This window comes from Canis lupus, chromosome 12 (assembly GCF_048164855.1).
Source record: "Canis lupus baileyi chromosome 12, mCanLup2.hap1, whole genome shotgun sequence".
In the NCBI taxonomy this organism is placed as follows: domain Eukaryota; kingdom Metazoa; phylum Chordata; class Mammalia; order Carnivora; family Canidae; genus Canis; species Canis lupus.
This window is the reverse complement of record NC_132849.1, coordinates 43,410,672-43,433,909: the sequence shown is the minus strand read 5'-3', so window position 1 is coordinate 43,433,909 and position 23,238 is coordinate 43,410,672. Positions and strand designations below refer to the sequence as shown.

The following is a 23,238-nucleotide window of genomic DNA, read 5'->3' as shown; positions in this document are numbered from 1 at the left end:
GCCCGCCCCTCGGCCTTCCCCGGCCGCGCGGCGGAGGCTCTAGCGTCCCTTGCGCGGCCCGCGGCGGCACGGAAGCCTCTCTAGGTGCGCGGCGTCTCTATGGTGGAGCGGGCGGAGCGCGAGGAAGATGGCGGCGCCCGCGGAGGCCGCTGAGGAGCGGGCTTCGGGGGGTCCTCGGCCCCCAGTGTGTCTGTTGGTGTTAGGAATGGCGGGATCTGGGAAGACCACCTTTGTACAGGTGACGTACAGGGCGCGGGAGTAGGAGGTGCGCTCGAGAGGTTGTCAGTGGTGGGCGGAAGGCCAGGGGGACCTCGAGGACGCGCTCGCGAGTTGAAGGGGATCCGCGTGGGGCTTTCAGGACCTCGCCAGCAGCTCCGGCCCCGAGCCTTTTCGGGCTCTAGCCTGGTTCGGTTAGGGCTCTCTTCTCCGCACCCTCAGTTCGTATTTGCTACAGCTTGCCACGTTGTTCTGGAATCGTCTTGCCGCTGACACTGCCGCCCCCTGGAAGGCGGGGGCTCCCACGTCGCCGGCAGTTAGTGCGGTGCTGGCGCCCAGGCCCTGGGTGGGGATTACTACGGTGTGGCTTCTTGCGCGGCTCTTCCGTCTCGAGCGCTGGAGAGACCGCGATCGAATTTGACAAGGTTCCCGCTTTATCGGAGCTGATGTTTTAATGGGAGTGATGGGGAGAAACCTCACACGAATCAAGTGATTAAGTGATCGACCGACAATAGGGGAGGCCCTGTTGGCGGGATGATCAAGAAAAGAAAGCATTTCACCTGAGAGTTGAATGCTGGAGGCGGATCCTGGGGACGAGCGTTTCAGGTAGAGGGAGGGACACGTAGTGCAGAAGTCTTCAGCTGTGATCCATAAAGGAATCTCGGCCCCTTATCATTTCCTCGGCCTCACTCCAGCGCTCTTCTCGCGTCTCTGCAGAGGCTTACTGGACATCTGCATAGCCGAGGCTCTCCACCTTATGTGGTTAATCTGGACCCGGCTGTACATGAAGTACCCTTTCCTGCCAATATTGGTGAGTAAACTGGAACAGAACTCTGAAGTTCTTCAGAAAACCAAAAGCCTCCAGCCGGGCAAATCTCTAATGCTTTCATTTTTCGTTTTCTCTAAACTATCTTTCATTTTCCTTGAATTTCCTAAGACTTCTAAACCATTTTCTTTGTTGACTCCTTTCCCTAAGTATATTAGTTTCCTTACCTCTCACTCTCGTGTCTCCGCTCGTTCTGATCCGAGGGTGGCAGGCTATTGTTACTTCATTTGTATTTTTTAAACATCTTATTTCTTGGACAGCCCGGGTGGCTCAGCGGTTTAGCGCCGCCTTCAATCTAGGGCGTGACCCTGGAGACACGCAACCCCCGGGGTCGTGTCTGTGTCACTCGTGAATACATAAATAAAATCTTTAAAAAGAAGAAAAAAAAGATTTTCTTTATTCGTGAGAGAGAGAGAGGCAGAGACACAGGCATATACATAGATATGCATATATGCATTGTTTTGGGGAAAGGTTTCCGGTTATCATCAGACTTCCAGAGAAATCTGTGACTCTGACAGAAATTAAGGGTGAATATGATGCATTGTCATGATTCTTGATTGAATCTAGGAGCCTGGGATCCCCGGGTGGCTCAGCGGTTTAGTGCCTGCCTTCGGCCCAGGGCATGATCCTGGAGTCCCGGGATGGAGTCCCATATCAGGCTACCTGCATGGAGCCTGCTTCTCCATCTGCCTGTGTCTCTGCCTCTCTGTCTCTGTCTCTGTGTCTCTCATGAATAAATAAATCTTGAAAAAAAAAAAAAAGAATCTAGGAGCTTCCTGATTTTCAGGCTGTCACTGTGCTAATCCTCTCATTTTTTGTCTCTTAATTCTGCTAAGCTACTTGGACCCTAATCATACTAATAAAGGAAAATCTTGTTCAGGAGCAGAGGTCATTTTGGGAAGTTGGGGAAAAAGTTAGTATCTTCTTGCTTAAAGGATGGACTTCTATCTGATGATAGATGACTAGATAAGAAGATATATATGTGTGTGTGTATATATATCTGACTGGTAAGAAGATATATATATATTTGTAAATAATATATATATATAAATATATGTTTTTTGTAAAATTACTCAGCCATAAAAAAGAATGAAATCTTACCATTTGGGACTACATGGATGGACCTAGAGGATGTTATGCTAAGTGAAATTAGCCAAGACAGAGAAAGACAAATACCTTATGATTTCACTTACATGTGGAATCTAAAAAACAAAGCAGAAACAGACTCACAGATATAAGAAACAAACTGTTGGTTACCAGAGCAGGGAGGAGTTGGGAGTGAGTGAAATAGGTGAAGGGGATTAAGAGGTACAAACGTCCAGGTACACAATAAGTCAGGGATATAACTTACAGATTAGGGAATAGAATTAATAGTATGATAACTTTGTATGATGACGCATGGTAACTAGACTTGTGGAGATCATTTTCAAATTTATAAAAATATTGAATCAATATGATGTAAACCTGAAACTAGTAAGATACTGTATGTCAGTTACACCTAAATTTTAGAAAAGATGGAATTCAAATAGTTGGTAGAGTCTGTAGGCTGGTAGACAGGTTTAGACAGTTAGATATTACTGGATGCATTAATTCCCTTTGAAAAATCAGGTCTGCATTACCCCTTGCTACCAGTAGGCAGTTAGTAAGAAATAAACGTTTTTTCTTGATTTAGCTCCCTTTTTCTTTGCGTGTGATCACTGCTAAGGTACTTAAGTTGTATAAAACTTTTCCCCTGGGGCTCCTGGGTGGCTCAGTGGTTTAGTGTCTGCCTTCATGCTCAGGGCATGATCCCAGAGTCCTGGGACCGAGTTCCACATCTGGCTCCCCTTAGGGAGCCTGCTTCTCCCTCTGCCTATGTCTCTGCTGCTCTCTCTGTGTCTCTCATGAATAAATGAATAAAATCTTAAAGAAAATCTTAGAGAAGAAAAAAAAAAAACAAACCAACTTGGCTACATTACTTAAAAACACACACAACACAGGGCAGCCCAGGTGGCTCAGTGGTTTAGCGCCACCTTTAGCCCAGGGCCTGATCCTGGAGACCTAGGATCAAGTACCACGTCAGGCTCCCTGCATGAAACCTGCTTCTCTCTCTCTCTCTCTCTCTCTCTCTTTCTCTCTCGTTAATGAATAAATAAAATCTTAAACACACACACAAAACTTCTCTCCTCGTCTCAGACTGTTTCTACCATAACTTCTGAGCCCGTAGCCTAACATTTTTCATGGATTGCTTGCCAGTTACCAAGTAAGGAAGGAAACCAATGTGAAGCTGGGGGGATTAGTAGAAGAGAATGCAGACAAGAGAAGCCTGAAAGGCTGGTTTCAGCTGCTTGTTGGTAGGAAGATACTTGCAGGGCACTTTCTGCCTTTCCGTTCTTCTCTTCACGATCTTGCTTTTTTCTGTATCACAGTTCAGTGACCTTAGCTTAAAACTTTAGAAAATCGACTTGAAAAGTAACTGAGATACCAGGAGAGAAACTTATTTTTGTTTTCCTCAGAGGAAGCAGAGATGACTTGAGAGGCCCATTGTCTAAGGATGTTATAGGTGGAGTGTCTCAAACTATATTGTGTCCATGTGGGGTTTTTTTTTTTTTTTGTAAGATTATTTTTTTAAGCTTTTTACTTATTTATTCATGATAGACACAGAGAGAGAGAGAGAGCGAGCGAGCGAGACAGGCAGAGACACATGCAGAGGGAGAAGCAGGAGAAAGGAGCCCGACGTGGGACTCGATCCCGGGATCTCCGGATCACGTCTGGGCCGAAGGCGGGCGCTAAACCGCTGAGCCACCCAGGGATTCCCTTGTTTCTATGTGTTAAATTCCATTGAATTCTTCTCCCCGCCTCCCAGATATTCGTGACACTGTGAAGTATAAAGAAGTCATGAAACAGTATCCTTTTCTGCATCTACTTCATGGAGTCATCCCTAACTAGTTACTGTCTGTATTTTGTGGCTTTGAGAGTATTCTGCATTTTCTTTGTGAAATATACTAGCAAAAGCATTTAACTGCTTTAAAGCAATTTACTTAAGAGGATAGAAAGATGAGTGAGGAGAGGTATTATAGGTGATTAGACTATTACACCTTGTGGTTTCAATTTTCTTACCATCTTTCTAGACTATGGGCTGTTGTAATTAGAAAGCACCCAGAGTGGGAGGCTGGGTAGCTGGTGCCATGCCTTGCTTCCACAAAGTAGTATTGCCCTGGAGGCCACTGCCTCCTCTGATTGGGAGACTCTCAAATGAGTAGGTTTATTTAAGAGCATTGAGTGTTAGTACATGCTGTATGAAATGTGTGCTTTCCTTGCAGGTAGATGTAGCTGGGTAGACCAATAATAATCAGCAGGTTGACCAGTGAGGATCAGAGCAAGGAGTGTGATATCTTCAGTGATATTTTAAGACCTTAGCGTCTAATACCATTAAGCTGTCAGTGCCAAGTGCATCTGTCTGTTAGATTTTGGTCACTTTAATCTCTTCATTTTGCCTAGGCATCCCCAGAATGATAAAGGAATGAGGAAGATGTTGATACTGAAAATTCCTTGTGAGGTTAAGTTTGTGTGGTATATACTAGTCAAGGATTAGCTGCCAGTTTCCATTTGTGGAACACTAAGGTTACGGTGCTATGTGTGTGAATAATATCCTAAGTGTGAGTTTCATCACCTAAATTGATCTGTAAGTAATTTAAATCCTCAACTTGGTGTCCAGGTACGGGCTTGGGCCAAACGGCGGTATAGTGACCTCACTCAATCTCTTTGCTACCAGATTTGATCAGGTATGTCTGTTTTTACTTTTATAGACATGACTGTGTAGAAACCTATGACTTTTTTTTTTTTTATTAAACAGATGACAGACTTATTTTTTTTTAAAGATTTATTTATTTTTGATAGAGAGGGGGGTGGGTGGGGGCAGAGATACAGGAGGAGGGAGAAGCAGGCTCCATGCCGGGAGCCCGATGTGGGACTCCATCCTGGGACTCCAGGATCACGCCCTGGGCCAAAGGCAGGCGCCAGACCGCTGAGCCACCCAGGGATCCCCAAAAACCTCTGACTTTTGAATGCCTAGCTTGCTCACATTGGGAAAGAAGAGCAATAAACCTGGATATACATATGGAAAATAAGTAAACATTTTGATAGAGAAGTAAGTTATGACAGGATAATCAGTATTGTGAGACACTTCACATTTAATATTGGTGATGGCCAATAAAACAAAAATCTAGGTTCTTTTCTTGATCTTGGCTTATAGTGTCACCTTGAGGATGGAGGGAAGGATTGGGGAGTGGGAGGGGTAGCAGGCATGGAATGGAAAGATAATGGGGCTTTTTTACATGTGACAGATAAATTGTCACTGTTTAGGTTTTTCTCCTACTTCTACAAGAGTGGTGTTTTGTAATCATGAATTTTTTACCCTCATGTCACTCCAAGAGACAGGCTGTTAAACATTTTATACCAAAGTACTAAGAGATATGACCCGAAAGTGAGAGATCGTCTTCAGCTTCTCAGGACCCTGCAGTACACTCTGGGGTGTTGGGGTGTGTCAGTGCTGCTGATGTGACTGTGTTTCCTTAGTTCATGGAGTTTATTAGTTGGTGTCCTAAGACTGAGAACAGAGATTAGAGATTCAGTAGTTGATAGTTGCTTATAAGGTGGGCCGCCCTGGAAACGGTGATTTTTGTATTGAAGATGGATCCTGTTTTTAATTGGCATCTTTTTTCTTTCAGGTGATGAAATTTATTGAGAAGGCCCAGAACATGTCTAAGTAAGTGCTTTTGGCTTAACACCTGTTTATTACTCTGTAGTTGACGTGTCTCCAGGATTTCAGGATACCATCGGGCTCTGAAAGGGTGTAGATAGAGATGAAACCATTAGAAGTGAAACAAAAAGGTGGGCAAAAGAAATCATTAAGATGCTCTACAGTGATGAGCTAAATTCAATAGTATCCTACCCCCAATCACTGTCATATATGCCCACGGCTTCCCAGGAGGTGTTTTAAGACTTTGTCCAAATTCAGTTGTCTCCCTGCCTTCTCTTGGGAAAACACATTTGTTGGCATTAAAATCTCTGAAGTACCTTTCTAACCCTTGTTTAAAAATAAATCTTCAGGGGCGCCTGGGTAGCTCGGTGGTTGGGTGTCTGTCTTTGACTCAGGTCGTGACCCCAGGGTTCTGGGATTGAGTCCTGCATCGGGCTCCCTGCAGGGAGCCTGCTTCTCCCTCTGTTTATGTCTCTGTCTCTCTCATGAAGAAATAAATAAATCTTTAAAAAAAATAAAAGACTATATGCTCATTATAGAGAATTCAAAACCTTCCTTCAACCCCCCCACCACGACCCCAAGAAACCAGATGGTTCCCCAAGAGATTTGCCTTCTGGTTTTGTTTATCTCTCATTTTTAACACAGTGTGTTTCTAAAACGATCATAGTTTCTTCTGTGATAATTTGCAGCAATTTGTAGACTGCTACTCCTGCCTGGTTATCATGAATACTGGACAGGTAGTATATGTTTTAAGGGCAGTGGGAGGAAGTTAGACTTGACAGTGTGAAGAGGTTATTTCTTCTTGGATAAGCAGATGTTCAGTGTTACGTGTGCTGGAATATCTTTCAGTATTTCACAGGTGTGATACTTCTCGAATGGTTGTTCTTGATACAGATATGTCTTGATTGACACACCTGGACAGATTGAGGTTTTCACGTGGTCAGCTTCTGGGACAATCATTACTGAAGCCCTGGTGAGTATTCAAGGACTTGTTAGACTAACTGGAGAGCTAAACTGGTTAAGCATCTTTTTATTGAGTGGGATGCTATATGGGAAGTTAGTTGTGGAAGCTCTTGGCACCCTGCCTAAAGTGGTTTTCCCTTGCTAAGGAAGGTGGGAAAAGAGTTTGGAGATAGGTCTTGAGTCCTTTGACTAAGGCTGTGATTATTTTGTGGCTTTAGGCATCCTCATTTCCCACAGTTGTCATATACGTCATGGATACATCAAGAAGTACCAATCCAGTGACCTTCATGTCCAATATGCTCTATGCCTGCAGGTAATGGATTGTTGGTGGGCCATGGTATTACATCAAGGTAGGAGGCCTCCTCTTTTCTTTTTTATATTTGAGTCCTGAGTGCTTACCAACCTGGATTTGTGCTCATTCAGATGTGCCCCTCAGTTTAGTAGTTGTGAGCTGGGGAGAGATTAGATGAGAAAAGAGGCATATGTGTTAGCATTCTCTTTGACCAGCTTCTCATCTTCCCCCTTTGCTTGTTACAGAAACAGGTAGTGTATGAACACGAACCTTTTGGTAGTTGCTCGCAGTTGAATGAAACGAGTCTAAATAGAATAGAGCCCTCTGATCTAAATGTTCCTTTTCTGTGTTATGACATGTAGACTTAAATTATAAAATGAGAGATTGTGAATAAAGAGATTTATCTATGATTCCAAAAAGCACAAGTTTGCCCCAACTTGGTGTCATTAAGGACAGAGAGACATGGCTTACTAGGGTATGTGAGTGCATTCGACATAGAGCAAGGGAAATTATTATGAAATTTGAGAGAATTTTATTTGGTGGATACATAAAAGCCATCACCAGCATTTGTGCCTTCTCCTAAGACTAGGGATATACCTTCTTGGTGGATGCAATAAATTGTAGTCCAAATAGAAATCTGATGTCTGACAGCGTTGTTTCCATATATATTGTTTAAAAGAGACAATTATTTGGTAGAAACAACCACACCAAAAAACCATACACAGAAAACCAGATGAATATCAAAGCATTATTACTCCAAGAAAGAAAGAGAACGTATGTGTGTTGTTTGCCTAATGGTAGCGGTGAAGTACCTCTTCCTCTTGGGAGAGTAGAATGTGAGGGCTGTGTCAGGATGGATAGCTATATGTAGCGTCTGAACCCATTCCAGTTCTCGTTACTCGGTTCTAGCAGACTGACACTTGGGTAAGCAAGAGCTTAAGTGCTTTCACTGATAACGTCTTGATGTTTGATTTTCAGCATCTTGTACAAAACCAAGCTGCCTTTCATTGTGGTTATGAATAAAGTAAGTGGTTCCTTCCTTTTGTGGTTTAGTATTTCTTTTTCATCAGAACCTTGTGTTATTGGAAGGTTTAGGGGTTTGGGTAGGTGAGGATTTTCACATGTCGGAGAATAGATTCAAACTTAACTGAAACAAAGTCATGAGCGTTTGTAGGAAAAAGATTCAGTCGAATTAAATGAATATTTATTACTGGCTCTCCTCAGAGTAATTTAAAACTGGATAGAGTAGCCCCTCAATCATAGTGTATAGGTTATCCCTCAGAATCACAACTATGTATATGGGGGAGGGACTGCTTGTTAATTGGCAGAGCAATTAAAACAGAAAACTTCACTTTTCTTGAGTCGACAGCAAGGATTCAAGAGAGTACATGACTTCAGAGCCTAGAATGTGCTGGCATCTACTGTGGTCATGGTCACTTGGCAGTGGATAGTAAAGGGTCGGCTTCAACCAAGAGAACACATATTTCATTTATTTACAGTAGCCGTGGTCCTTTATGGTTTATTGTAGTGGAGGAGGAAATGAGGGAAGCAGAGAAAAAAAAATATGAATAATTGCTTTGTGGTTGGCATTTAATTAAAATTTTTTTGACGTTGTTTGGTATCTAAACACATCTCTGATTGCTGATAATTGTCTTCTGTTTGGTACAGACTGACATCATTGATCACAGCTTTGCAGTGGAATGGATGCAAGATTTTGAAGCTTTCCAAGATGCCTTGAATCAAGAGACTACATACGTCAGTAACCTGACTCGTTCAATGAGCCTGGTGTTGGATGAGTTTTACAGCTCACTTAAGGTAAACTTTCACCACTGCTTATACTGACAGTCCCTTCAGACATCCTCTTAACCATAGGGCTGGCGTTGAACCTGTCTTAGAAAAGAAGTTTGGTATTTTCACAAAGCATTTAAAGCATTACTTATTAAAAATTGGAGGTTTTCCCACCTCTTCTTTTGCATGTTGCTTTCCAGTTTTAAAACTGGAAGTTTAAAAGATAAAGTAGAGGTGGCTGGCTATTTTTTTTTTTTAAAAGATTCTATTTATTTATTTGAGAGAGAATAAGCGCACATGAGCAGGGGGAAGGGCAGAGGGAGAAGGAGAAGCCAGCTCCCTGCCGAACAGGGAGCCCGACATGGGCCTCTATCCCAGGACCCTGAGATCATGACCTGAGCCGAAGGCAGATGCCCAAACTATTGAGCCAACCAGGTACCCCATGGCTGGCTCTTAACCTCAGGGTCATGAGTTCGAGCCCCTCATTGGATATTTACTTAAAAAAAAAAAAAAAAAAAAAAGAAGATAAATAAGATAAAGACCCTACCTTCAGAGTTTATGATCTAGTTCAAAGAGAAGGGTACATACAGAATTGAAACATAATATATTGTGGTAAAGATCTTACTAAGATTGGAGGTTGGGCCTGATGCTGCTGAGGGGCAGATCACTCTTGAAATGAGGGATTTTGGAGGATATAGCATTAGAGGTATGCTTTGAAGGAAGGGTATGATTTACATAAGCAAATGTGAGTCGGGATGGCAGGGAGGATGGTAGTTGCTCAAGCAAAGGCATTGAGATACTAATTTTTTTTTTTAAAGATTTTATTTATTTGAGAGAAAGAGTGAGGGAGAACATGAGCAAGGGAAGGGGCAGGAGAGGGAGAAGCAGACTCCCTCCTGTGCAAGGAGCCTAATGCCGGGCTCCATCCCAGGATCTTGGACCACGACCCGAGCCAAAGGCAGACACTGAACCGACTGAGCCACCCAGGCACCCGAGATAATAATTTTTATAGAGAACAAGCAGTGGTTAGATTTGACAGGGAATAGATGAGAAGCCTCGCTGTGTGTTTCTCCTGATTTTCTTTTTATCCAGCCTTCTCTTTTCCATAAACTTCTTTCCATGGCTTTTGAGTATGTGTGCTGTTTTGTTTTAGCTTCACCCTTTGCCAGAGACTTCTTGAGGTATCTAAACTTCTTTTATGAAGATTTTATGACATTTGAACAAAGTAATATCTACACCATTTAAAAATACACAGTTGTTTGCTCAGTGGCATTGATGCTTTTGGCAGGTGGTGGGTGTGTCTGCTGTTCTGGGTACAGGCTTAGATGAACTCTTCGTGCAAGTCACCAGTGCTGCAGAAGAATATGAAAGGTGAGGATGAAGGAAAAATCCTCTTGATGACATTTTTAGTAACCCACAATCTGATACGATAGCAGTTTTGCCAGGCAAAGCATTTGGGTTTCACAGTGTAGGTATTACATTTGTCATTTGGATGTGTACTGGATCTGTGTGTGTACCCTTAGGGATAAGAAGTCTCCATTAACCTTCTTTAAACATAGTGTACAACTTTCACTGTATTTACTGATTAAGAGCAAGAGTCTTCAGACTTCATTTTTTGTTTTATTTTTTAAAAAATTTTTAAGAGATCTTATTTACTTATTTGACAGCACAAGCAGGGGAGGCTGCAGGCAGAGAGGGAGCGAGAGAAGCAGGCTCCCTGCTGATTAGGGAGCCCAATGCAGGGCTTGGTCCCAGGACCCTGGGATCATGACCCGAGCTGAATGCAGATGCTTAACGGACAGAGCCATACGGGCACCCCAGACATTTTTTTTTGTAAAAAGCCAGATTGTAAATATTTCAGGCTTTTGTAGGCCTTACGATCTTTGTTGCAACTCTCAACTGTCATTGTAGGGCGAAAGCATCCGTAAACAGTTTGCAAACGAATGGGCATGGCTGTGTCCTAATAAAATTTATTTACAAAAATAGGCATGATTTGGCCTGTTTGCCACATTGGCTGACCCTGGATTAAGAACATAGCCTGTGGAGTCAGACAGACATGGGTTGGATTTCTGTTTTCTCCACCGAATAAATGGGTGGCCTTAGCAGGTGTTCATCATTTGTACATCAGGGATAGTAGCATTTTATTGTTAAGGTTGTGAGCGTTATTTGAGAAAATATATCTGAAGCACCTAGTATAATGGCTGACACATAGCAAGCACATTTTACGATAAAGGATTGTTGTTACTGTTATCAGGTTGATACTGGAATTCTGTTTACTTAAAGGAAAATGTAATCCGAACGCTTTCCTTGGGGGGTGGCATGATAATTGGCTTCCTTTGGCTTCATTTGTTAGCAAGATTCTAACAACCACATGGTGATTTTTAGACACATTATTTTGATTTTGATTCATCAGAGAAGGGGTCTTTCTGTGTGTTACCAAAGCCTCAGGACAGACCCTTTTGTTGTTGCCCAGATAAGCCACATAATTACACATTGAGCTTCCTGAGCCCAACAGGCCTACCTTCTTTTATTCATCACTGTGTTTATCCAAACAAATGATGAGCTCATCAGACATGAACTCCACAGAGTTCATCTTTCCCGGCCAGCAGTTTTTTGTCTCTTTGCTGGTTTCAGAGTGGGGACAAGCACTTTGACTTTTAATTTCATAGGGATAGAATATCAGTGACTAAGACTTGTTCCATCTAACATTCAGTAAAGTAAGGTCTTCTGTTACTGTCAGAGCCCTAGGAACATGGAAATGATGTGGAGGCGGGCAGGACAGATTATTAAACACAGGAATTTAGAAAGTGTTTTCTCTCTCCAGGGAGTATCGTCCTGAATATGAACGTCTGAAGAAGTCACTGGTAAGAGAGGAGGCTATGTGTATGTTTTGGGCCACTAAAAAAGAACTTTAAACCATGCACTAATCCTCCTGCCATAAATACTTTTTGGGGGGCTATCAGTGTATGTTCTACGTGTTTGTTATTTTAAATTAGTAAACCTGTATGTGTGCTGTCTAGATGCAGGAGGGCCCCTTAATTGTTTTTCTTCTCTTTATGTGAATTTCTTAAAGTCTGATTTTTCCTGTTAGATTTGCTAAGCACTTCCTGGGCCCCACCCCACTCCTACTCTAAGCTGCATTTAAGAGCTGGTTATAGAATTTTAAGAAAAAAGTGGTTCACAGTGCTTATTCCAAATAATCGCTTGGCCTGCCCCCTTCAGCTCCATTGGGCCCCTTATCACTGCTGAGTCTGCTTGACGGTTCTTTTGATGGGTTCTTGTGACTAACTTCTGCAACCCCTAATTCATTCTGCAGAGCCCTCCAGTCTGAACTTGTGCTATCTTGATCCACACTGCTTGGTGTTTCTGTATCTGCTATCTCTTACCTGCCTCAATGTCTAAATAGCCTCTAGTGTTTGTGTGTATACTTAGTCATCTCCTGTTACAAGTCTGGCGTCTAATTCAGGGCTCCTATTTTTTTTTCCCTAAAGATTTTATTTGATTTATATTTATTTTGTAGAGAGAGAGGGTGTTACCTGGGTGGGGAGGGTGCGGAGGGAGGGAGAATCTTAAGCAGGCTCCATTATCAGCTACACAGATCATGACCTGAACCGAAATTAAGAGTTAGATGCTTAACGGACTGAGCCACCCAGGCACCCCCTAGGACTCCTTTTTTAATATGAAGATATTTTTCTTTGTGTGTACAGGCCAATGCACAGAGCCAGCATCAGAAGGAACAACTGGAACGCCTTCGGAAAGATATGGGCTCTGTAGCCTTGGACACAGGGACTGCCACAGGTACTGGAGGGTCTCCTGGTGTTAGGAACTGAAAGGATGATATGCGTATTTCCACTGAGCAGGAAGATACTTCTGTTTAAGAGCGAGAAAAGGATAAAAATATAATGTGTTTGAGATTGATCAATGTATTTATCTATCTATTCTACCGCTTTTGTTTTGTGTGTGATTTGCAAAGGTAAACTGGACGTTGTATTTAACTATACCACTTTGAGTTCTTCCTCTTCAGGTAGGTTTTGCTTTACTTCAGCTAGATACTTGATGTCTTCTCTATTTTCTTAAACACTTTACAAAAAACCTAAATTAGTTAACATACAGTGTATTAAGAACTTGAGGGTAGAGTTTAGTGGTTCATCAGTTGCATAATAGCACCCAGTGCTTATCACATCAAGTGCCCTCCTTAACGCCTGTCCCCCAGTTACCCCATCCCCCCACTCAGTTTTCTTAAATACGTTTTTTGCCTTCCACTCTCCTCCCTTGTTTCCTGTTTATTTTGACCTACTTTCAGATTAACAGAAAAATTGTGTGGCTAGTAGAATTATTACTATGTAGCATTCAACCAGATTCACAAAATGTCAACATTTTACCACGTTGCTTCATTGTCTTCTTCTCATGATGTATGACTTTGTATATAAGTATACATTTGTAAACAAAACATGTTCCTTTTTTCAGAGTCCTGTAAGTTATACACTTATTTTTCAATATCATCCTTGATACTTCTGTCTGTATTTCCTAAAACAAGGATATTTTGTATAAGCTCATTACTAGAAATTAGGAAATGAACACTGCTACTGTCGTATAGTGTGTAATCCTTATTTAGGTGTAGCTGTTTGCCCTGTACAGCAGGAGAAAATCCTGGATCTGCGTTGCATTTAGTTGTCTTGTCTCTCTCTCCTTTAATCTGGAATGTTTCTTTAGACTTTGTGTTTCACAGCAGTGATAATTTGCAAGTATGTGGGACAGATATTTTATAGGATGTTCCTCAGCTTGGGTTTGACTGATATTCCCTCAGGACTCAATTCAGGTGGCTCCTTTTTGGCAGAACTTTACAGAAGTGGAATTTGTGACTTTTCCATGCATCACATCAGGAGACGCATGATGTTGATTTGTCCCATTGTTGGTGATGTTAATTTTAAGTACTCAAAGTGGTGTCTGCCAGGTTTTTCTATGAAAAGTTATTTTTCCCTTGATAAGTATTTTGTGGGTGATGCTTTGAGACCCTACGAATGTCCTTTTAATTCTCACATGTTTACCCACTAATTTTAATATCCATTAATCTAATAGGGATAGTATCGTTTTCTGTGATGCATGTTGGAAATATTTTCTCGCTGTTTGTCGCTCGTTTTTTGACTTTGTCCATGGTGTTATTTTTCCTGGTGAAAATTTTTGTTTTGTTTTGATGTAGTCAAATTTACTTGCCTTCTCTTCACTGCATCTGGATCTTGAGTGATAATTGGGAATCCCTTACTTATACTGTGTTAAAGAGGAATTCACTCACGTTTTATTGTAGTACTTAATATGGAATCATTGTCTACATTTAAAGATTTTTATTTATTTGAGAGAGAGAGAGAGAGAGAGAGAGAAAACGTACCAGTGTGAGTAGGGGGTAGGAGCAAAGAGGGAGGAGGGAAAAGGAGGAGAGACAGAATTTGCTCTTCATTGAGCATGGAGCCTGACATGGAGCTGAGTCACACGACCCTGAGATCATGACCTGAGCTGAAACCAAGAGTCAGAGGCTTAACCGACTGAGCCACCCAGGCAGCCCTCGTTCTCTGCCTTTAGATCCCCGTTCCATTTAGAGTTTCTTCTGTGGATGGTGTGAAGTATAGGTCTGTGTTACCTTTTTTATAAACAGTTGTACCTGCCCTATTTCTCAAAAAGTCTGCCTTTGCCCCAGTGATCTGAGATGGAATACTGAAGTTCCATGTGTACCTGGGTATATTTTTGGACTCCCTGTCTTATTCTTCTGGACTGTCTGGGTCTGTACCACACTGTTATAATTATCTAGGGTCTTTATAGAATGTTTTAATGTCTGCTTTGGCTAGTCCTTTTTCATATTTTTCTTTTTTAGCATTTCCTTGGCTATCGCATGTTTATTTTTCCACATGAACTTAAGCATCAACTAATTTAGCTTGCTAAAAAAAAAAAAAACTTTTTGGTATTTTTTATTGGTCTTGCATTATGTTCATTAATATAGGGAAAACTGACAGTTGTCCTATTGAGTCCCCCTATCCAGGAACAAGGACTATGTTTATATTTTCAAGTGTACTTTTGTATTTTTCAGGAGTTTCTTCCTCATGTGATTTTTGCATAGTTCTTGTTAAAATTTTCCAAGGATTTTATCTTCTTCTAGTGTTGAAATGGGATTTTGTGAACCATTGTATCTTGTAATGGGTTGTGTTTGTGTATATGAAGGTGTTTTATTTCCATATATTAGTCTTTTTATTTTGCCCCTTTTGTGAATTTTTTTGTTTTTAAATTTTTTTAAAGATTGTTTATTTGAGAAAGCGCATAAGGTGGGAGTGGCAGAGGGGGAGGGAGAGGAAGAAAGAATTGGAAGCTGGCGCCTGGGTGGCTCAGTCGGTGGAGCGCCCGATTCTTGGTTTCAGCTCAGTTTATGAACTCAACAAGAGTGAGGAGCCCAGTGTGGAGCTTGAGCCCATGACCCATGAGATCATAACCTGAGCTGAAACCAACAATCGGGCACTCCACTGACTGAGCCACCCAGGCGCCCCTGTATTTTCTTATTGTTTGAATTCATTTTGTCATTGATTCTTAGGGGCTTCTAGATTGGCGCTCATATTTCGTATGTATGCACCCCCACCCATCCACACTTTTGGATGGACTGACCTATAAGGAATGAAGTACTACTCATGAAAGCTGTTGCTGTATCTTTGATAGTCAATGCAAAGGAGCTTGGAGGGGGAGGTGCTGGACTGTGGCTCGTTTCCCAGTTAAGTGAACTGGCCTGGCCATCCTTGCACACCTCAGCGACATAAGCATCTGTGTGCTGCGCTCCTTTGAATCACTCAAGAATATGTGAAGCAGGGCAGCCTGGGTGGCTCAGCGGTTGAGCTCATGAGCCCAGGGCATGATCCTGGAGACCTGGGATCTCGTCCCATGTCAGGCTCCCTCCATGGAGCCTGCTTTTCCCTCTGCCTGTGTCTCTGCCTCTCTCTCTCCCTCTCTGTGTCTCATGAATAAATAAATTAAAAATCTTAAAAAAATATGTGAAACAGTAAGTGTTCAATCTGCTGCAAAAGGTCTTTCACACTCAGATAACCTGTTAAAGGTTGAAGACTTGCAGTAAATTATTGGGGGAGCATCCCAAGTATAGTTAGGCACCGACTGAAGTTCTGACTGTTAACACGCCATGCCACCGTCCGTCTTCAGGGCCGCAGGCCCCCAGAGATCTGTGTCTCTTGCTGTTGTCACTGTTGGCCTCCTCAATCCCCAGCTGACTTTTCTCTGACGAGCCTCCTGAAGGCTCTAGGATATGTGGCATCATGGAGGTTCTTGTAAAGCCCAACCCTTGCAGGCTGAATTCGACTTTACTTGGGACTTAGCCCTAGTTGAGTTTCTCGGAGTAGGAAATTAGTCTCTAAGAGTAGATTCAGTTTCCCATTTTCCTCCTTCCCTCTTTTTCTTGAATAATATCTGGGCTCCTTTGCTGCCTGCCATTTTACCATCTGTTCTCTTCAGACCCTCAGAACTTAAATTTCCATCTGGATCTTCCTTTACCCTGACTCCCCAGCACACTGCATCTGCTCAGATGTCCTTAGTCTTCATAAGAAAAACTATAGCCTCTTCTAGGAGCTAGTAAGAATGAAAGAGGGCAAGCTACTTGAAAATTATTTTCTTCAGCTTAAAAAGAGCACCTTGGGGTTACGGGGATCCTGGAAGCATTTTGTGAACTATACTACTGTAAAAGTTAAGTGGTATTAACAATAATACATTTAGAAAAGGTAAAATCCTGCATTTATATTTATCACGACCACTTTCATCCTGCCAATTTATAACCATAGTCACTGAATCAGAATCATCTTTTTGAGGACATATAGGTTCATGACATGCTACTGATTGGTGTTTTCTCTGTAGACAGCTTATCTCCTGCACTTGACCCTTCTGACTTGATCCTGACTCGGGGAACTTTGGATGAAGAGGATGACGAAGCCGACAGTGATACTGATGATATTGATCACAGAGGTGAGAGGTGGCTGAAGTGGCTCATGAAGAGAGTAGCTGCTCATCCCCATCATGTTTGCTCGGGAGCTTCTTATTCAGAGAAACCTTACACATGCAGCCAGTGATAGGGGAGAGAAGAGATGGCATTGGATATAGCAGCAGGAAAGAGTTCATGTATTGAGAGTTCCTGACCTCTACTGAACGGTCAACATTGAGCTCATTACAGGCTTTTAATTAGTCTTGTGTCTTCTCATCTTTAGCTCGAAATCCATTTGAGAAATGATGAATTTTTGTTTTCTGTAAATACTCTCTTAAGAATACATAGGGGGTGAGGGGCAGCCTGGGTGGCTCAGCGGTTTAGCGTCGCCTTCAGTCCAGGGTGTGATCCTGGAGACCCGGGATCGAGTCCCGCATTGGCTCCCTGCATGGAGCCTGCTTCTCCCTCTGCCTGTGTCTCTGCCTCTCTCTCTGTGTGTCTCTCATGAATAAATAAATAAAATCTTTTAAAAAAAAAAAGAACACTTAGGGCGTGAATGCATAAGGGGCAAGAATGCATAAGGTGGCCTCAGCAGGGTTCCATCTGGCATAGTTTATGGACTGTGATCAGAATCCGTTTCTTGAAACATTTTTCGGTTCTAGCTACGACCAAGAGCAAACCTCTCTTTGCCGTCCAGTATGCTGGATGCTAACATCAAATGGCTCATTGACTCAGACTTATTGAGGTATAATTTACAAACAGTAAAGCCCACCCTTTTTAAGAGTTTTTAGTTTGCTGAATTTTAACAAATATATGTGCATTAGTAACAGCCATCATAGGTCAAGATACGGAATACTTCCACCACCCCCAGAAGTTCCTCATGCTTGTTTTTATTCAGTTCCCTTTCTGCACACTTAGTTTTTGGCAATCACTAATCTGATTCCTATTCCTGTAATTTGCTTTTTTCTAGAATGTTGTATAATTGGAATCGCAGTGTTTTAGCTTTTCGCGTTTGACTTTTTTCAGTCAGTGTAATGCTCTTGCAGTCCATCCTTGTGTCAGAAGTATGTTCTTTTTACCGATGAATAATAATATGCCATGATATGCCTTTTACCATGAGTGGTCTATCCATTCATCAGTAGATTGCCATTAGGGTTGTTTCCAGATTTTAGCTGTTACGAATAAGGCTGCTGTATATATTTCTCTTGGTTAAAAATACCTAGGAGCGGGACCTCATTTTAGTTACTTTATGAGGGAGGTATTCTCCCCACTCATAGATGAAAGAAATTGTACGTTTTGGGCAACATGATAAATAGAGCATGCTTGTAGAAGATATTTCTTCTTTGGGAGAAGTAAACACTTAGTTTATTAGAAGCAGAGTACTGTTTCTGATGGATTAGTGACAGCAGCTCTAATCTACCATTATCTGATACCTTTCTAATGGGAAAGTTAAGAATTGACCTTTTTTCCTTGCAGTTACAGAGGAAAGCCGTGAAGAGCCAGCATTCCAGAATTTTATGCAAGAATCAATGGCACAGTACTGGAAGAGAAACAACAAGTAGTTTCTAGAAGTCTGAAATTTTGGAACCCTGAAGGAACTATCCTAACCTCTGATGGGGGCTACTATAAAGGACAATTTTGTTCAGAGTAGCACTGTTTCTCTTATAGGGAAATTTGACTCAGACGCAGCCAGGGATACAAGACCATTGGACCTAACAGGCTTCACGTTTTATCATTTCAACTTAAGTACTTTTGCTGCTGATGGATGGAACAGAGAGAACTTACTATTCACCTCAAATCTCTATTAGGCTGGATCTGTACTCTACTCTCCCGTCTTGCCCTTGACCCTGTACCATGAATTCCCCTCCTTTTAGCAGAAAGGGCGAGAGGAATCATGAGCTTCCCAGGGTGGCAGCAGTCTGCTTGGCAACCAGTCAATGTTGGCTACAAAAGGTGCCTCACACGAAGTACCTCATTGTAGAATAACAGGTTCATTGAAGAAGGTGAGCAAAACATAGGATTAATGAATAAGAATCCTGCTTTGGATGGTGACTTGGATAAAGAGTTTTAAATTTTAACTTTAAGTCTGCCTGTCATAATTTCAAATAAGAAAATTATGTAATTGCAAGTAGGTTCGCTTCTATTCAACACAGGTTTAAAGCCACGTGTCCAAACCTGTCTCAGTAAAAGAGGGGATGTTTACTAAAGTCTCTCTTGTAAATAAACCAAGTAACTGAGTACAGAGCCAGGCACTGTTTGTATTATACATTAACCTTAAGGCAAAGTATCTTTTGTAATTTACTCAAAGGCCATGGATTTGGGTCAGGTGCATATTCCATATATAAATAATGGCCTTGGTAGGGTTTGCCCTGCCTCCACATTCTTCACAGGACACAGTAAAACTGCGTTTCTCTCAGGAAAGTTTATCCCTGCCTAACCTGTACTCCAGTTCAGTGGTTCTCAAGTGTGGTCATTGGATCAGAAGCATCGGCATGACCTGGGGAATTGTTAGAGACACAACACTCAAGATCTGAATGAAACTATGGGTGTGGGACCTAGAAATCTGTTTTAATAAGTCCTTCAGAGGATTCCCATGTACATGAAGTTTGAGAACCACTGCCCTAACTACCATAGCCTGTGACAGTTCCAGGCCTTGAGAATCTCCAGTATCTCAAAACGACCTGCTATATCAGAGTACCTAACCTTAACCATCTGGTGCCTATTCTCCAATGTAAATATTCCAAAAAGTATTTTATTTTGCCATTAAGTATTAATTTCAGTGTTCTATACCTGTCGATTATAAGCCTATATCGATCTATAGGTATCTATACTTAGAGATATTAATTTCAATATTCTATATCTAGAAACCACTAGGCTAAAATTTTGAACGGTTCAAAAGGAAACCATCTGCAAAGCAAGACTCTGAACATATTTGGTTTTTCCCTTTTAGTGCCTTTGAATACTTCTTTAAAAAATAATTTGTCTGGAGGTGCCCGAGTCGCTCTGTTGGTTAAGCATCTGACTCGATTTCAACACAGGTCTTGGTCTCAGGGTCGTAAGTTCAAGCCCCATACTGGGTGTGGAGCTTACTTAAAAAAAAAAAAAAAAAAAAGCCCTATTCCTTAAGCTCTATTTTATAAGGACAGAGAGAAAGTCTTCCTTATCTTTGTATACCTTGTACAAAAACCAATACATAATTGGTGTTCAATAAGTGTCTGCCAACTGAATGAATTAAATGCTAGATGACTACTTAATGGAAACTGCCTGATATCTGCTTTCATAAATAGGGAAAGATGAAGCTAGGTGTGGATGGGAGTTTAGAGAATTGTGTTCAGGATTGTGCAATTAGCAAATTTATAAATTATCTGAGATTTTTTTAAGTTTTTATTAGAGAATGTGCGCGCTTGGGTGGGGAGAGGGGCAGAGAAAAACAGACTCGGGGCTTGATCTCAGGACCGCAAGATCATGACCTGAGTCAAAGTGAGATGCTTAACAGCCTGAAAGCTACCTAGGTTACCCTGCATTCATCTTTGTTCTCAGTGCCTCAGACATTTAAGGCATTCAGGAATATACTAATTAAAGCTGTGCATTGATTTTGGTCATTTAAAAGAGTGTGCAGATTTCAAAAGACTGGTATTCTGCACCCGGAAAGCAAACTTGAGCAGTACTTAAATGCTGGTACCCGCTATCAAGGCATAAAGCACACATTTGTTAATTACCGCTAACAATTCCAGTGCTAATCATTCACTTAATAAACAAATGACTGAGACCATCAGATGCCAAGCAGGGCTGATCCTGTGATGGGTAACAATGTAAGGTTGAAGACATGATGTAAAGGAGAGAGATGTGTACCGCTAGCCTTTTAGCTGCCTAGCCAGCAGGAGCACAGTGCAGATGCTGAATTCTGGTAAAGGGATGGACTATTGTCCTCTGACGGCCAAGTAGATGCAACAAATGTAACTAGCACCAGTCTGTCCTTGGACAGGTCCTGTTTGCTTTGTTCCCAATGCAGAAAATGAAGGAAACATACATGGTAAAATATTTTTAAAAATCTGAATGGAAAAATAAGAAAATGACAGAATAAGGGTAGATGGAGTGAAGTCTAACGAAGAAGAGGGGCGCCTGGCTGGCTTAGGAAAGCATGTGACTCTTGAACCTGGGGTCGTGAGTTTGAGGGGTAAAGCTTAGTTGAACAAAAAAGAAACGATGCAGACGAGATGAGGGCTGTCTGAAGAAACACCACAGACCCCTGGTTTTGTGAGACATCATGCACAGCAAAACGTGTTTCAGAAAGACTACTGATCGATAAAGGGGGATTAGCTATTTCCTGTTAGGTTTTAGTACCAGGTTCCCAATGATTTGGCCCCAAAGTGAAGCAAGTTCAGTGAAAACACTGACATTTAACATCAGCATATATTTACTTGTGAATCTCTTCAAGCATAGCTTTGAGGTTTGATAAGAATCTCAATCTGTACGATATCCCTGCAATATAGAGCCAAGCAGCAGGATTCTTCTCAGTTGTGCAAAAACAACAGTCCGGGACAGTGCATTGGTCTCCCGGTTACCATCCCGGTATCGTGAAGTGTCTGTGAAAGGTGGCTTGGTTGTAGAAAACTACAAAAACTAGCTGTAAAAGTAAAACGCAAACCTAATTGGTTAAAGTCAGCTCCAATGAAATCGGGAAAGTTCACTGTGTTTAAGAGTAAGAGTCACGTCACCTTTTATGGAAACAAATGTAATACATGAAGCTTGGAGAGAAAGTCTCCCCTTTACCTTTTATATTTTCCTCATCCTCTTCTTGCAGCGCTGGTTGAAAACAGGGGAGGACCCCATGAGGCTATCAGTGGAGTGGGAACCGTAGCTGCTGTCTGAGTCATCAGGACTCTGAGGGATCCCGGCTTCACTCATCCCGGACATGGGCTCCTCGAAGACATCACTGCCCAGCACGCCATGCCCAGACACATTGCCTTCTTCACTCTCTTGAGGCTCCATTTTCACATGGGCCAGATTCCAAAGAGGGGAAGCATTTACCTCTGTGCCTGGCAATGGAAGAAAATACAACCAGTGGTAAGCCAAGGCTGGAACACAGCAGACAAATATTTCATCGGGGCAGATTCCTAGCCTTTGAGCTCAGTCTTCAGTCTGAGTCTACTTGACTGGAGATTATGGTGGTCATCCTCTGTTCCTAAAACTAATAATTCTGAGTATTTTCTTTTTTTTTTTTTAAGTATTCTGAGTATTTTGCTTTCCACTTCCTCCCCTACTTTAACCCCACCTCACCCACCAGCCATTTCCCTTAAATCAGGGAAGTAAAACTATGTAGGTGGAAAGATTCCCTGTCTCATGGCCCAAAGGCAGGCACAACCACAGGCTCTTAATCAGGTGTTAAGTTGCTTCTTTCCTTCCTTCCTTCTATAAGGCTGTCCTGTTTTCCTGCCTTTTGTTTGGGTCCCCGGTCCTCTCTCACAGTATGAACTTAACGATTACTACAAAATGCTGGCAGCAGTTCCTAGACTGCTGAAGAGTGTCATGGCTCCTAAATCTGTAACAATTTCTCTTTGGCCCTCCTGTCTCTGTTCTAGCAAAGCTGTTCTGTGGTTATTACCTCTTTCATGGTGAAAGGCTCTCTGGCCAACACTAAAACATGTGGCCTTGGGCGCCTGGGTGGCTGTTGGTTAAGTGTCTGACTTTGCTAGGTCATGATCTCAGGGCCCTGGGATCAAACTCAGCATCGGGCTCCCAGCTCAGTGGGGAGTCAGCTTCTCCCTCTGCCCCTCCTCCCACTTGTGTACATGTGTGCGCCCTCTCCCAAATAAAAGCTTAAAATGTTTTAAAAAAATAATGTGGCCTGATTCTGTTTAGGATTTGTTACTTGTATCATTTGTGCATTGATGAAGTGACAATTTATATTTGAGTAGAACTGAGGATCGAAACTAATTTGCAATCTGACAGAAGGATCAAGTATCCTGGTTCCTAGGGTGATCACAGAGTCTGTCTGGAAAAGGCCAGCTGCGTCGGATTGGATAGCCCTATTTCAGTCCCTTTCTGGTCGAATCTTTTGGGGGTACTCTAGCAAGGAAGCCCAACTATTCAAACAGCCTTGAGCAATTAGCCTTCCTTCATCTGTGTGGAAGTTGTCTTACTGAGTACAAGCATCAGGAAAGACAAATACAGCACACTAAGTACGGGATGAAGGGGACATCTGCCCACCCAGCTGGGTCAGCTAAATTAGCTCCAGTACTCAACAATAGAACACCTATTGCATCTACACCCTAACTCGGAATTATTTTAAAGAATGCCTGTAAAGTTGTGCTAGTCCTCCCTTCACTAATTACAAAGAAGAATGTTGACATATCTAGATCAGTGAGGCTGTATTTGTTTTTTTAGGCTTTCTATTTTCTTGCCCACTCCCACTTTTTCCTCTCCTCTCCACAGTTTGATTCCAAAATGCCAGA

General features: G+C 42.1%; 2 protein-coding genes across 13 annotated transcripts in view; one reads left to right on the top strand and one right to left on the bottom strand.

Moving 5' to 3' along the window:
* The first annotated feature begins 14 nt into the window (after positions 1–14).
* LOC140601921 (GPN-loop GTPase 1-like) lies at positions 15–22,591 on the top strand. Of its 6 annotated transcripts, none has more exons than XR_012005001.1 (15): positions 15–238; positions 934–1,027; positions 3,888–3,927; positions 4,740–4,806; positions 5,752–5,789; positions 6,678–6,756; positions 6,965–7,059; positions 8,017–8,062; positions 8,707–8,853; positions 10,115–10,197; positions 11,651–11,690; positions 12,534–12,624; positions 16,720–16,827; positions 18,260–18,786; positions 21,588–22,591. XR_012005001.1 is itself a non-coding variant. In XM_072771394.1 (15 exons), exons 4-15 carry the CDS (start codon positions 3,920–3,922, stop codon positions 18,343–18,345), a joined length of 888 nt encoding a protein of 295 aa, XP_072627495.1. In that variant the 5' UTR covers positions 601–641; positions 732–822; positions 934–1,027; positions 3,888–3,919; the 3' UTR covers positions 18,346–18,861. The 6 variants fall into 6 exon arrangements, 5 of the variants coding, with proteins under 5 accessions (XP_072627492.1, XP_072627496.1, XP_072627495.1 ...); XM_072771394.1 differs by lacking the exons at positions 15–238; positions 21,588–22,591 and adding exons at positions 601–641; positions 732–822 and having other exon boundaries at positions 18,260–18,861; XM_072771391.1 differs by lacking the exon at positions 21,588–22,591 and having other exon boundaries at positions 18,260–18,861.
* Positions 4,887–23,238, bottom strand: part of LOC140601918 (STAGA complex 65 subunit gamma-like) — a 29,576-nt gene continuing 11,224 nt past the window's right edge. For 4 of the 7 annotated variants that reach the window (XM_072771383.1, XM_072771377.1, XM_072771380.1 and 1 more), the window contains exons 6-7: positions 21,557–21,822; positions 8,226–10,178 (exon numbers count right to left, since the gene is read on the bottom strand). In XM_072771383.1, coding sequence (XP_072627484.1) covers positions 21,560–21,822 — 263 coding nt within the window. In that variant the 3' untranslated portion in view covers positions 8,226–10,178; positions 21,557–21,559. Of the gene's footprint in view, positions 5,867–7,149; positions 7,198–8,225; positions 10,179–21,182; positions 21,411–21,556; positions 21,823–23,238 lie in introns of those variants that run through there. The other 3 variants (XR_012004997.1, XM_072771381.1, XM_072771382.1) reach the window with 3 other exon arrangements.